This window comes from Linepithema humile, chromosome 1 (genome assembly GCF_040581485.1).
Source record: "Linepithema humile isolate Giens D197 chromosome 1, Lhum_UNIL_v1.0, whole genome shotgun sequence".
NCBI classification, from domain to species: Eukaryota; Metazoa; Arthropoda; class Insecta; order Hymenoptera; family Formicidae; genus Linepithema; species Linepithema humile.
Window position 1 is genome coordinate 29800247 of NC_090128.1, and position 13800 is coordinate 29814046.

The window sequence follows — 13800 nt, forward strand, 5'->3', positions numbered from 1 at the left end:
ATTCGTGGATTCCAGGCTCGTGGAATCTTTGGATCCGAAAGGTCTGCCAGGAGATCTAAAGCGTTCGCGCGCGTTCGCCGAACACAATCGCACAAAAGGGCATGTAGACGCTGTTGGGTTTTGCAGGTTCGATGTCGAGCGTGCCAGTCGGCCTCTCTTATCACGAGATGTTCGCCGTGTCGCTTAACAGCCCGGCGTTGTGGAGATGCCGCGCCTGCGGGAAGCAGGTGACCAATCGTTGGCACCACTTCCACATACACACGGCGCAGCGCTCGCTGTGCCCTTATTGCCCGGCCACCTACAGCAGGATCGACACTCTGCGCTCGCACATACGCACCAAGCACAGGGAGGTACTGTTCGCCGGGAAGGGGTCCTTGTAGAGGACGGTGATTGCCCCGCGGAGGAAGCGGCCGCTGCCGCTTCCGCTGCCGCGCCTGTTCCACGAGCGCCCGGTCGCGCCCTTCTTCGGCTTCGGGCTGCCCTGACTGTCCCTCGAGTCGCCAGGGTGTCGAGGACCGCCCACGTGGTGAAGCGTCTTCGAGAGGGGGAGCGCCACAGCAGGCTTGTACAGGCGGCGAAATGCTTCGCGCGCGATCGTCCTGGGATTAATGCGACGACCTGGACATTTGTAGATGTCTGCAATCTGCGAATAGTGTCGAGTATTCCAGAGAGTCAGAGACTACGAAAAAGTAATTCCGAGATTCGACAGGCTCGAAATTATCGTCCGATTGACGGATTCTAGAGTCTAAGGGTTTAGAACTTTCCAAGATCCTAGGATAATGCATCGTTTTTCCGGGGGGGAGCGGAAGAGTGTCGGGAAAAAGAAGAACTTCCCTCCCCCCCTCCACCGGCGAGTACCGGCGAAAACCGGACCAGCGATCGGCGCGCGATGGTATCGATTCGCGGGGCGAATCCGTTCGACCAATGGCCTCATTAGCGATAATTATCCGTCAGTTAATCCGTTTGTCGCGTCTACGGACGAGCTGTCGTAACGCTAAAAGCGGGGGCGAGGAGAGACGAGGAAGAAGGACGGTTATCGATCACCGCGCCCTCGAAACTTCCGTTACATCTCGCGTAGCGGCGGAAGGGCGACGCGGCGGGCGGGCAAATAAATAGGGCAATGGGATCTATCGACGACGTGCTCACGCGCTGACGGTCGAGCGGCGTATAGCTGGCGTGAAGTCAGAATTTTGCGAGGACAATCGATCGATAGTAATGCTTCGAATAGTTTTCGCGAAGACGATGAGCAAAAGAGCGTCTTGTTTGGTTCCCTCTCGTCTGGGCGGACCGCGAGAAACCAGATCTTTCAATATTGTGTCTGAGAATATTGCGTATCGAACTGTATTTGCGACGTATTTTTCTAAATTTTACACGAAAACTTGTTACTTTTTAATATCCATATTTATTTACTCCCGTAAGAAGGCTTTTCCGCGCAGTATTTATTTGATCTCCTATTTTGTAAGTTATTATTTAAGCCGTTATTTCATATGTTACTTCGCAACATAGCGTTGAGCGCCGGTACATTTCTTTTCTTTTCTTTTTACGTCCGCGCGTTCGTCACATAGTTGCCGTTGCGAAGCAATTCTGCGGAGCAAAGCAATGTTTTCGCGTTTCAGAACTGCTTCGCAACAACACCGCAATCAGCACAAATAACGATTACGACAGGAAGATAGATGCCTTTCGATGAATTGCGGTAGATTTGAAAAATTGAAAATGATTCGTAGTGTCATCGTGACGAATTGACGGAAACACGCGCTTGATAACGATCAACACACACAAACGAATGCATTCTACATTTATCAAAATCGCATATAGAATGCATTTCTGGCGGTCCGCTCCCGAAGACGTTGCGCAACATATTGCGCGCGCACGTCACATCGTCATTGAATTCGTTCTGATTTCGTTAACTGATTTCGATCGAGCCGTCTCTCTACGTTTGTCGATGATTCGATGAGGATGAGAAGGAGCTGAGAAGCGGAAACGAAGATGCACGACAGAACGCGAGGTGGCACGCGAAAGCCCGCGCTTCTAAATGAACGGTCTAATTAATTATGCAATGGAAGGCTGAAACGCGCGCTGTGATTTTCGAACACCGAAAAAAAAAAAAAAAAAAATTTTTTCTCAAAGGTTACTATGAATTATCGTGATAGCGACCATTGTTATCATTGTTAACAAAGAGAATATCCTATTAATCTTAATATTATTTCGCCACGCGCGACTATCAACCATCATTTCTCTCAGTTAATTCGCGTTACAGACGCAAACGGTCTATGTGTGAGAGTGAACGAGAATGAGAGGAAGAAAGAGAGAGAAAGATGTGAGTAAATTACACCGCCAGTCCTCGGTGTACGAAGCTGAATATTGCCAAATTTCACTTTATTCTTCATTATTTCATTACATCTACATAATCCAAAATTATTCATGATTTTAGTATTTTAATTCGACGGAAGTTTTCGAGATACGCGCATTTCTAATTTTCTTTGCCTTTCTCTTAAATCTAATGAGTTTTAGTGTCAAATATAATATACTAGTATCTAAATATTCAGCAAATAAAGATCCAATTAATTATTTTATTAATACGTTTTAAGTTGCGAGCCTGCGCGTTTTCGTAGATCGAGGACGGCAACGGATGGAAATGCGCGACAGACGTTTCGTACGTCCGTAGCAGTATTACGCACGTATTCAACGATTTCGTATATATATATACTTGGGCGGTGTGGTCAACCGCCATGTAGGACACGAGTGTCCTGCGGAAAGTTCGCGCGTCTCGCGACGGAGGATGTTGGAGGACTGACGGCGGCCGCCGGTTATCGACCCATTCAGTTTCCGGCGAAGTGAGTAAGTACCGAGTTGTTTGAGAAATCCATTACTTTATCTGTTACGCGACTACGAAACGGACAGCACCCAAATGTATTATACGCGTTGGTACATTGATAAGAGAGCGACCTCGATCGAAGATGATACCGAGTGCTCCGAGCTTCCACGAGGCGCTGCCTGATTTATTCTCCTCTCTATTGGAGGCGCGCTATCAGATCAGGCGCGCCAATACGGAACAGGAATAAATCGAAGGCGCCTCGAAATATTGCAATACGATGCCCAAACACACGGGAAACTTAAAATAACCGATTTTCTTCTTCGATTTATGCTCCTTCGAATATTTGAATCCACACGAGTCCCCGAGTGACTTTGTTACTCGCCGTTTTTTCAAATCAGTTTGTCGCCTTCGGACGCTTCGTAACTCGACGGTTTCGGATCCCGTGATTTCTCACGCTTTACGGAGCGAAAGGGAGCATGTGGGTCAATGCGGAAGATAAATTAAGCACAAAAGTTTGCGACGCGCTCTTCGCGAGTCGCGCGCGAATCCTTTTGGGAATAATGCTGTTTGAAAAGAAAAAGAAGTCCTATCGCTGTGTAGATCGCCATCCGCAACGAAATGGCGTCTCGGATCCCGTCAGATATTTACCCGAACATTTCTCTTTGGACCAATACTCTTCGTGTAATGAACGGTTGTAATCGCTGTCGAGGCTCGTAAAGTACCTAAGCAAACCTCACGCTGAGATGAGGGTTTTTGACCGTGTGGTTCCTAAGTTTTACTCATAGCAAGCCAAGTCACAATGGAGAAGTTATGTGATATATTAGAGACGGTATACTCTAAGGCTAATAATTATCATTTACAGGGACGGACTGGCCCGATATCTCTCGGTAAATGAAAACAGTATTCATTCGAATTGATGGTCGATTGAGAGGATCGTTAAGTGCGAGATTCGAACATTTTGCGGAGAGAGTCACGCCATCAGCCTCGTGAAATAGCGATCGTTGGCGTGAATGTTGAAGATTACATGACAAGGGTCAAATTTGAGTATCTCTCACACACACACACACACACACATACGCGCGCACACACACAAATACAGCAGATATTTTATGTTATCTTGTCGAAACTTTGTTCGATACTTTAATGACTAAGTTTTTCATCAGTTTATTGTACATTAGACCTAGCCCTGTCAGCCAGTCCGTCCATGTCAATTTACGTGTTGCGTGTAAAAACTAATATTTGCGAATGCGAGTCCGGATGGATCGCGCAGGCAGCGTCGGCGATCCTTTTTAACTTTATCGTCGTAATTCTGATCGTGAACAATGTACATCGCCGCGACAAATCACTCCAGTCTCCGATCTTTGTTGTAAAATTAAGTGTAAATATCGGAAAAATGGCCGGGAATCGATTCTATTTGCCAATTTTTTTTTTATATAATAACGTGATTGCGCGCGTAACGAAATGTTTGCTTCGGGATTTTTTGGCGAATACGTAAGCGCGCGTAGGGGTGAATCGAGCCGTCTGATTAAACTTCAGCAGTCGCGTGGGGATTCGTGTGTCTCCTTGTCGGACACATGTTTAGTAATCATAGTGGTTTAGCGATAAGACTTGGAATGTTTTTATCGCTCTTCTTTTTATCTTCGTTTTATCTTTATCTTTCGAGAAAATAATATTTCCGAGTTTCAAAGGACGATCATCCAGAGCGATAAAAACGGACACGTTGAAACGTGTTTTTAGAGAACCGATTAGGCTCTGAAACTGACTCATCGTTGCCGTCATTGTCATCGACCCCACGCGGCTGTTTGAAGGTTGAATCAAGTTTCGCGTGATTTGAAACGCGCTTTCCTCGCCGGACGCAGCAGCGAACGGTTCCGCACGATAACGAAATCCGCGGATATCCGCGGTCACGGTCGCATTTGCCGTAAGGCGCATTAGGCGCCGGCTGGGGCCTCATTTTCAAACCTTACTCCTCACAAATAACAATATAAAAAGCAATCTAGTTATAATCGCAAGATAAAATACTCAATTTTAAATATTAAATTTATAATATAAAAACTAGAGGCCGCTGAAAAATTTGTAAGCGGCAATTGTTCATTAAATTTCGCCCTTTTGCGTTATGCATATCGAATTTTATTTTCAATGAACTTGAAAAAAAAATGCGCACGAACTTGATTAACTTAACTGAAACTTGTTCTTTTGAGGTCTCATAATGATGTCGCGCCTCCAAAAGTGTAAATGCGACTTTGTCCGCGGAACGTACACTTTTTCAATCGCGGCTTCGACGGTTCGCGCTCGATTTAAAAAGTTCCGTGTCCGACGAAATTATCGGGTCTGAACTGTTCGAGACGGGATCGCCCGCTTCGCTCGCCTCGTCGCGACGCGACGGGGCGCGGATGAAAAGGGACACACGCCCCTCCCCACTCCTCCGTGCTATTGTAAATAGGGGAACCGCGGTCGCGAGACTGGAGTGGTGTCATCTCGGTGATACGTCCAAATGGAATTGTGACGTTTCCTCGATCAGCGCAGATACACCGTGTGTACGTCGATCCCATCGGAATCCTCCACACAACCAAAATGGAGCTAGATATATACATATGCATAAGCATACATACATAATTATGCTACATAATACACGTATACATAGGTAGTTATATATACATAAACTACGTACGGGGCGCATGTCTCAAAAAGTGTGTACCGATGGGGATTTTTTCTCCGCGAAACACCTCAGATTCGTTGCGGAGAAAATTTCTGTCTTTCGTCATTTCTATTTTAAATATACGTTTTATACGAGTATAATCGGATTTTATTACTAAATAATCTCTCAATTGGACTTCACGTGTTTACGGTTTTCCAATTTTTAAAATTAAAAATTGTTGTTTTCTCGAATTGTCGAAGTACTTCAGACAATTTCCAATTTTTAGCTGTCCTGAGGAGTCTCGCACGAGGATAGCAATCGATACACACTCTTTGTGAAACATTCTGTGCACGCATCTTTGTGCTGGTGGTCCGGTGTCGCGGAAATCGAGACTTCGAGCACGAGCCATTTAATTTGCTCAGGCTGCTACGACTTTTCGGTCGATCAATCCGCTGTGCGAGGTGTTGCGAGGCAAATATTGGCTTCATCAAATATGCAGCGACAGTTGCAGCCGGATGCGTCTCCGGCATAGCTTCTCGCTTCCTTCCGATGCAGCAGCAGCAGCGGCGGCAGCAGCAGCAACAGCAGCAGCAGCAGCAGCAGCAGTCGATGTTGAACTGCGGCGAGTTGCTTTCTGTCTTCCGTGTTTACGCACCGATTTCTTTTAGTTAGACAGAGATTCGAGCGTCCAAAAGAGAAGAGAGAGAGAGAAAGATCTTTGATTTCTCGATTCAGAAATTTCGCAACTATGGAAACTGCGGGTCGCCTCCTGCAACTTTGAACGGTGAATTGCGGAATCCTCCGGTCTGGAGACAAAGGTTTTCTCACCAGGACACTTGGAAGGCATGCCTGGTTTTAAATCTCTCTGGGGAGACGTGCGAGTCCTTGGCCCGGTTGCACCGACGTTAACTTTATACTAGTGTTAACTTTTGATTCCTTCAATCGTCCCTCTCTTTCTATATCATAGATACAATTAGAGATCAGAGACAATTGTTAAGCTAGGATTAATCGACGCACATTGTCGGTGCAACCGACGGCTTTAGCACTTATCGACATTTCTATCTCCGCGCGGACTCTCGAGTCGTCAGGGCTGGCAAAGTCTTTTGCGAGATCACAAATCGCCTTTACTTTTGCATTGCACAAAGAGATTCTACGAGTCCGAGTCTTACGCTCACGTCTGTAATCGGCAACGGCCATCGTTGCAAAGGCCCGTTTCCTCTCAACGACTACTTGCAATAAACGCTACAGTTCCTAAACGCCGAAAGAACGATTTCTCGCACCTGGCCACCGATATTCGACCGAATTATCGCCCACGATACCAAATGTTCCTTAAGTTGTTTTTTCTGCGAAAATACTCTTGTAAATAGTCAACTTCTACATAACTGAAGTGAATTGTATGCGAGGAAGATCGAATTAAAATGTGATAAGATGTTCGAAATAAAGAATGCGCGCAGCGAGTTCTATCGATCACCCGAGATGAGATTCCAAAGTATACTAAGTTGAATACACCAACGATAAAGTGATCATTTTCGGAAGATGCTTTAAACGTAGATCTTATTTATCGACAAATGTATTCCATGAGCTTAGCTTTCGTCATTGATTCGAGAGAAAAGATTCATGAAAAAAATACTGTTTTACAAATAAATGTAATATCCTACTCTGTTGAGCCTTTTTAGTTCCTGTAATCCTAAGATGTTGAAGTCCTATTTTTTTCAAGTTCAACTATTAAAAGCTATTAAAAGTATTATCTTACCCATTGCGTGTGTAAATTAAATGAAATGCGACTCGTGCGACTAGCTTGGTAAACTTTGGAACCCATGTGGTCAACGCATATTCTCGTCACGACGATTAGGATCGAATGCCAGTTATTGCACACACTCGATGTAACTATATAAATATCGATATCAATCTATCAGTCTCATGTCTGTTTGATGGTACTTAAACGAAACGGTCCTTCGGGCTGTTCCCTCTGCATTCAGCGGCGCAGTGTCGATAATGTTCTTTAAGCGAAGTATATAAGTTACTAAACAATAACAATAATAATAAACAGATAAATAAATAATTCTCTTCTCGTAGCACCGTTCCTTTTTTTGGCCCGACGTGCGACCCGAGCACGAATCTTTTGTATATAAAAGTACCGCGAATCGCGCAGGTGCGAGACGCGAAAGGTAATAATTAATTAATTAATTGACGCTCTATCTGGTCGCAAGTTGCGTGAGCCAACCTTGCGTATAAACTCATTGCTCGTTATATGCGATGTATTTTTGTGAACAGTATTGAAAGTGCTACCGTTGTACAGTTATCATATGGTAAATGTACTATATATAATGATGTATCTATATGTACATAGATATATTTAATTAAAGTGAATATGAATTTGTGTACTTCTTGAGTGCTCATTATCCATTCCCTTCTTCACGCCGTTACTTCCGGTCCGAAGGTCTGAATATTCCACAACTTCGCGAAATACTCTCCGCTCCCGGACGCGCGACTCGCGCTGATTAATGTCATTTGTCTCGCCCTCGCCACGTTAACTTAACGGTAATTCAGACCTGAGACGCAAAGCAAATTCGCCGCCATTAACTTACCGAAAGTTTAGATCCGGTCTATATGCAAGGTAAATGCGAATTAAATTCCTAAAGGCGAAACTTGCCTAATTAATTCGTCTGGTTATGTTATCTCGATACGTTGCAGCGAAACGTGAGGTCAGCTTTATACGAGATATGCATAATAGTTTTTACACTATCGTGCGATAACGTTATCGGTGATGGATACGAACATAATTATTATCTCTCGCAAATATTCCAGGCGTATTTAATGCCGCTATTTGCATTATCGCTCTAGTTGTTCAAAGAAATATGCTAACAGATAAAACGTACAAAATGCAGCTGATACAAGTATAGTAAGATTGTTGGAAGAATTGTATTGTGATTGTGTCTTTTCCTTCAAACTACAAGAAAATCTCGAGACAATCCTCCCTAATTGATAAGAGCTGATAAGAACTCATTTTCTAAAGTCAAAAAAGATAAGAACAGCAAAAAGGAATTTAAATGTTTCCAAATTGCTTTCTTTATCTTCTTCTGTCTTTCGTTAATCTAATCGTTATTGTAGAATAACATAGAAAGATCGTAATTTAATTATATCTGTGTTGATAACTTTTAAACAAATATTTGAGTATGGATAGAACTGACATTTTACTGCTATTGTTTAGAAAAACCGAGTCTAAACTATGCTACGTTTCTCGATATGACGAGACTGTACCACAGTGCGTTACTTGGTATTTGAAATTCCATCGCGTGGTGGTAGATAGAATTATGTCAGAACGATTTCTCTGAAAAGTTTGAACGCGTTTCGTTTCACCGTGGTAAAACACATGCGCATCCCTTGTACATGTGCATCTTCGCAGACCACCTTACATCGAACATTCGCGCGAGCTTGCATCTTCGCTATCTCTTCTCCAGGCGTTAAGGCGTACGTGACTCGAAAGTAAAACGTGGACCATCGGATATGCCACGAAAACGGCGCCGTTCTACATGCGTTACACGCAAATTTGCAATTTTTCACGAAAATAATAGTGAAAATATATTGCGAATGCTCTGCGCGACAATTTGACTCTCAAATTGCTGTTTAAGAACCGTTTGACTGAATTATCTGAAATGGTGACAATATTAAATTGTTGTAACATGTGAGATTATTCTCTCGTCTTCAACAATTTAAAAAGATTGAAATTTCTCTTTCGTTGCTTTCACTAATTTTATAAATTTATTCGTATTTTTTGGCCAATAAGTATTGATTAAATATACTCGAATTTTCAAGAGAAAAATGTGATCTAAATAAAAATTAACGCACTATTTTTAATGTTTGAAACATAGATATGTAACTATTGAAACTTATATTGCTGAAATGCATTCTTGTTAAAAAATTCGAGTATATAATAGTCTTCGATGAAAAAGAAAAAAATCAAATCAGATCTATAAACGTACATAGAAAAATATTTGCTTATCAATGGAACCAAGTTCGACTAAATGGAACACGATTGCTTAACAGCAATTTATTAACTCTGCAATTTTATTAAGAAAGTTCAACATAGTTATTTTAATTCAAATCTAATCACATTTCAAACCGTTCCTGGATAATTCTGATCTCAGGCCACGTTCGATTGCTTCGCAGCTATTTCGCGCTGCACTAGACCTTCGAAACAGATGTGCTGTTGAGCTGACGATCGTTTCTCGTTCCTATCAGTAATATTATGCAACAGCTCGGAGATAACGTTATACATCTTGGCGTGCGGACGGACGATGCTACGGACGGGGAAGGGATGACTAGAAGAGAAGGGGAAGGCAAACATTGCAACCTTCGTCACCAGATGGCACCTCGTTACTAGACTCGCATTCAGCTTCCGACCGCTTCAATCTGTTTCACTTTGCGCCAGTCAAAGCCGGCTCTCATTGCGACTCGTTTATTCAATAAATTCAAGGCTGTTGTCAGTTGCTCACGCAATCATTCTCGATCATCGGCCCGTGATGACACTACAGGCGATAAAATGGAACAAGGCGGATGGCAAGCTGGAAATCCTGGACCAGACACTGTTACCGGTGATCACCCGCTATGTTCAAGTCAAAGGCGTAGAGGACGGTTGGAAGGTGATTAATAAAATGCAGGTAAGCCTGTGATCAAGCCAAGGATGCTTTGTAGTGTGTCAATAATGTCTGTTATATTAGTATCAAAAATGCCATTTCTTTTTAATATGTTTACTTGGTCTGTCACTGTATACCAATGTTGTAATTTATTTTTGTGGCAAAAGGATTATTTTATTCATATTAGCACATATTATTTCATATTTACACATATTATGTTTCTATAGATTGCCTAAATATGATTTAGAATGCACAGCATTGGAATCTATCTAAAGTCTCTCATGTTACAAGTACACATGCTGAAATGTTATTGCTTACATTTTATGATTAACATAATTTTGTTTTGTAGGTACGTGGTGCACCAGCTATAGCAATTGTGGGCTGTCTTAGTTTAGCAACTGAGATCATTCATCATCCAGAATACGAACATAAGACAGCTTTTCGTCAAGATGTTGAAGGTAAATTGAATTACCTGGTATCAGCACGTCCTACTGCTGTTAACATGAAGACAGCAGCCAACGAATTCATAAACTTGGCAAATAATCTTAGTAAGGATGCCCAATACACGCTATCCCAGATGAAAGACAAGTATATTCTTGTAGCTCTATATTTTTGAAGAAAAAAAACCAAACAGTGCGTTTCATATTGTTTTGCAACTGTGTTACAGATTCATAAATGAGATAGATGAAATGCTGCGAAAGGATGTGGAAGACAATAAAGCGATTGGAGATTGGGGTGCGCGTGAAATTCTACTGAATGTGCCTAAGGACAGTTTTATTAGGATCCTTACACACTGCAACACTGGAAGTCTTGCCACTGCGGAATATGGCACAGCTTTGGGTATTATCAGATCTCTTTACGAGAAGGGGAAGCTTGGTAAATATGCTTGTTTTTGAATACGTTATCTTGGGTGATTAAGATGTGTTTCCCAATCGTTATCTGTTTCCAGAAAAGGTTTTCTGCACCGAAACCAGACCGTACAATCAAGGCGCTCGTTTGACCGCTTATGAATTAGTGCATGACAAAATACCTGGAACTCTAATATGCGATGACATGGTTGCAGCGGCATTAAAAACAAAACAGATCACGGCAGTTGTCGTGGGCGCGGACAGAATTGCCGCAAACGGCGATACCGCCAACAAAATTGGAACTTATCAGGTAATAAACATGATATATCTTGATTTATGATTATTACGGACAGAGTAATAAATGACAATGATAATGGCCTAAAATATTCACATTGTTATCTTTATTAATTATAGATTGCAATCCTCGCCAAGCACCATAATGTTCCTTTCTACGTGGCTGCACCAAGAACCTCTATAGACTTTCACATATCGAGCGGTGATCACATAATCATTGAAGAGCGACCTGAACGAGAAATGACTCACATAAATGATCAGAGAGTCGCAGCAGACGGCATAAAATGTTGGAATCCGGCATTTGACGTGACACCGGCAAGTTTAATCACTGCCATAATTACAGAAACTGGTGTCTTTAAACCAGCAGACTTAATAAAAGCGAAGGAGTAACGCGAATTGATGCGTCATTGTTTCATACAACAAGTATAAAGACTTTCAAATTTAATTTAACATTTTAAGCACGGTGCTATTCTAAAAAACAGAATGATTGTATGATATAAGATCTCAGGGAAGTCAATTATTGACCGTACTTAATCGGTTAAATTAAAATTAAAAAGAGGCTAACATCAAAAAACTGTTACAGCGTTTTAAAAACACGATTTCAATATTTGCTAATACTATATAATTTTGTATTACAATTTTTTAAATTTCTAAGAATATTACTTTGTTACACTATTGTTATACTATGATGTATTGCTATACCGTTATTGCATTAAGAGATTTTCAGAAATTTGTATCTGATTGAATAAACATATTAAATAAACAGATTTTATTGTTTACATACTGCAACATTTAAAGTTTAACATATTATAAATTGTGAAGTTTATAATATTTTGATTCTAAACTAACTTTAGCTTTTAACTATACTTGCTTTAGTGTATATTTAAAAGTTCTAATAAATTCAAAAACTGAAGAGAGGCCAAATATAATATAGCTCACTCGGTTGCTGAACACTAAATAGTTTAAATTTCTTGCGAATTAATATATATGTGCAAAATTATAAATTTTTTTAATTCAACCTTTGAATTGTCAAGTATTTAGATTTTTAGTTTTAACCACTCTGCATTTTTAAAGATGTTTAAATCCTTTCCAGCTTAATTCTTACGAATGCTGTCCATTCTTGAAGGATATATAAATTTATTTATTCTAAAATTCTTGAAACATATAAATCTCAAAATTGCATTGTATTAAAAATCATCTATATCTGTGATCTACAATATTAATGAATCTGTGATCTACAATATTATCGAAATATTATCGATATCGACATCGACTTTGAGTGAAATCGACTCTAAATCGATATCGATATGTTGATACGTTCACTCTTGAACCGCGCTATTCCCGTGGGAGAACGTTAGATTCTATTTTCGCCGTTGAAAAGCGCGCGCGGGTTTTCGTCCGTTGCGGGTTTCCGCGGCCGCGATGCTTTAGTACTGCCAGCCTCGTCGCTTCGTACGGAACTTGGACGCCCGGAATAGTTTTGTTACACTGTAAAAGTTTTTCGCCGCGCGCCGAAATCGGACGGCTGGTGTCCGCGTAGTGGTTAGACCCGCAAATCGTGGTGTGCGTCGCGCTCTTTCGCAGCCACTTACACAGCGAGACCGAGCGAGATCCGGCCGCAAGCAACATTTTCGGATTCCTTCATAGAAGTGGACACGGAGAACGTCAGAATGGACGAGGTGGATACCCTGGTAAAGAACGATGACGACGGCGTCGTCAACAACGACGACGATGATGCGCCCACCGTCGAGGAGACGTATGAGATTACCACCACCAGGCGCAAGACCATCCGCACCAGCTATAAAATTCAAGAAGTAAGTCGTTGATTAATAATTCTATGCACAATATACAGGATTATTATGACTACGAATTGTAAGATTCCATTGGCGCCATAGCGTGGGCGTTAATATTGAATAATCGTATTTCAGAGATTTTAGAGTGATATGAGAGATAAGGTTAGCTCGTTCAAAAATGTGGATTTATCTCTAGTAACTATATAGAAATTAATTAATAAAATTGGACAGAATTACTGATTTTTCACATAATGGAAGTCCAATCTCTAATTCGGTTCAATGTTTATTTAAAAAAAAACATGTATATTTTTTTAAGACGAAGCATTAAGGCTTTAAGAATGATAGAAAAAAATCTCAGGTTTTAATAACAAGCTTGAACAAAGCTGAAAATTTCTCAAATTTTTTTGCGAACTTTTGAGGAATTATTTTTATAAATAAATTAAGATGTGAGGGACGGCTGCAATATTCGTTTCTTTCATATTAATTGCGTTTTATTTCGGTGCTCTGGATATAACCGATGTTTGATTTCCACGTATTAGGAATTGTCTCAGATAGGTCGCGAGTCAGTAAACTATTCCGTCGGTGTTTATTATTCATGTATCCACCGAAACGCGATGCAGTTGCAGACGCAAAATTCATCGAGCAAGTGCGTAAGACTTGCTGTATACGTAATACTATTTGCCAAACATTCGGTCGACTATTGTTTATTTATCACCTACACGGTGGCATGAATCAGTGATATACTCGCTTAACCACGCGTTACGCAAAGCTCGAG

General features: G+C 41.4%; 3 protein-coding genes across 10 annotated transcripts in view; all 3 read left to right on the top strand.

Moving 5' to 3' along the window:
• Nucleotides 1-7837, top strand: part of LOC105669001 (protein tramtrack, beta isoform) — a 60320-nt gene extending 52483 nt beyond the window's left edge. Inside the window, exon 5 of the mRNA XM_067347226.1 lies at nucleotides 127-7837. Within this exon, the coding sequence (XP_067203327.1) occupies nucleotides 127-380 (254 nt within the window). The 3' untranslated portion in view covers nucleotides 381-7837. The remainder of the gene's footprint in view (nucleotides 1-126) is intronic.
• Nucleotides 7838-9946: 2109 nt separating this feature from the next.
• LOC105674285 (methylthioribose-1-phosphate isomerase) lies at nucleotides 9947-11999 on the top strand. The gene is made up of 5 exons (XM_012370483.2): nucleotides 9947-10114; nucleotides 10440-10678; nucleotides 10758-10966; nucleotides 11040-11248; nucleotides 11353-11999. Exons 1-5 carry the CDS (start codon nucleotides 9977-9979, stop codon nucleotides 11620-11622), a joined length of 1065 nt encoding a protein of 354 aa, XP_012225906.2. The 5' UTR covers nucleotides 9947-9976; the 3' UTR covers nucleotides 11623-11999.
• A 654-nt stretch (nucleotides 12000-12653) lies between these two features.
• Nucleotides 12654-13800, top strand: part of tmod (tropomodulin) — a 47962-nt gene continuing 46815 nt past the window's right edge. For 6 of the 8 annotated variants that reach the window (XR_010887863.1, XR_010887869.1, XM_067347230.1 and 3 more), the window contains exon 1: nucleotides 12654-13046. Coding sequence is in view for 5 of the 8 variants with exons in the window: in XM_067347230.1 (XP_067203331.1) it covers nucleotides 12903-13046 (144 nt within the window). In the remaining 3 variants the exon portion in view is untranslated. The remainder of the gene's footprint in view (nucleotides 13047-13800) is intronic. The other 2 variants (XR_001101085.2, XM_012370503.2) reach the window with 1 other exon arrangement.

What these genes read in the sequence shown, in the direction of transcription:
- LOC105674285 (XM_012370483.2), top strand. Translation starts at nt 9,977, where the DNA reads ATGACACTACAGGCGATAAAATGGAACAAGGCGGATGGCAAGCTGGAA. An exon ending in TTACGAGAAGGGGAAGCTTG is followed by an intron (nt 10,967 to 11,039) that starts GTAAATATGCTT and finishes ATCTGTTTCCAG; the next exon opens with AAAAGGTTTTCTGCACCGAA. An exon ending in ACAAAATTGGAACTTATCAG is followed by an intron (nt 11,249 to 11,352) that starts GTAATAAACATG and finishes TATTAATTATAG; the next exon opens with ATTGCAATCCTCGCCAAGCA.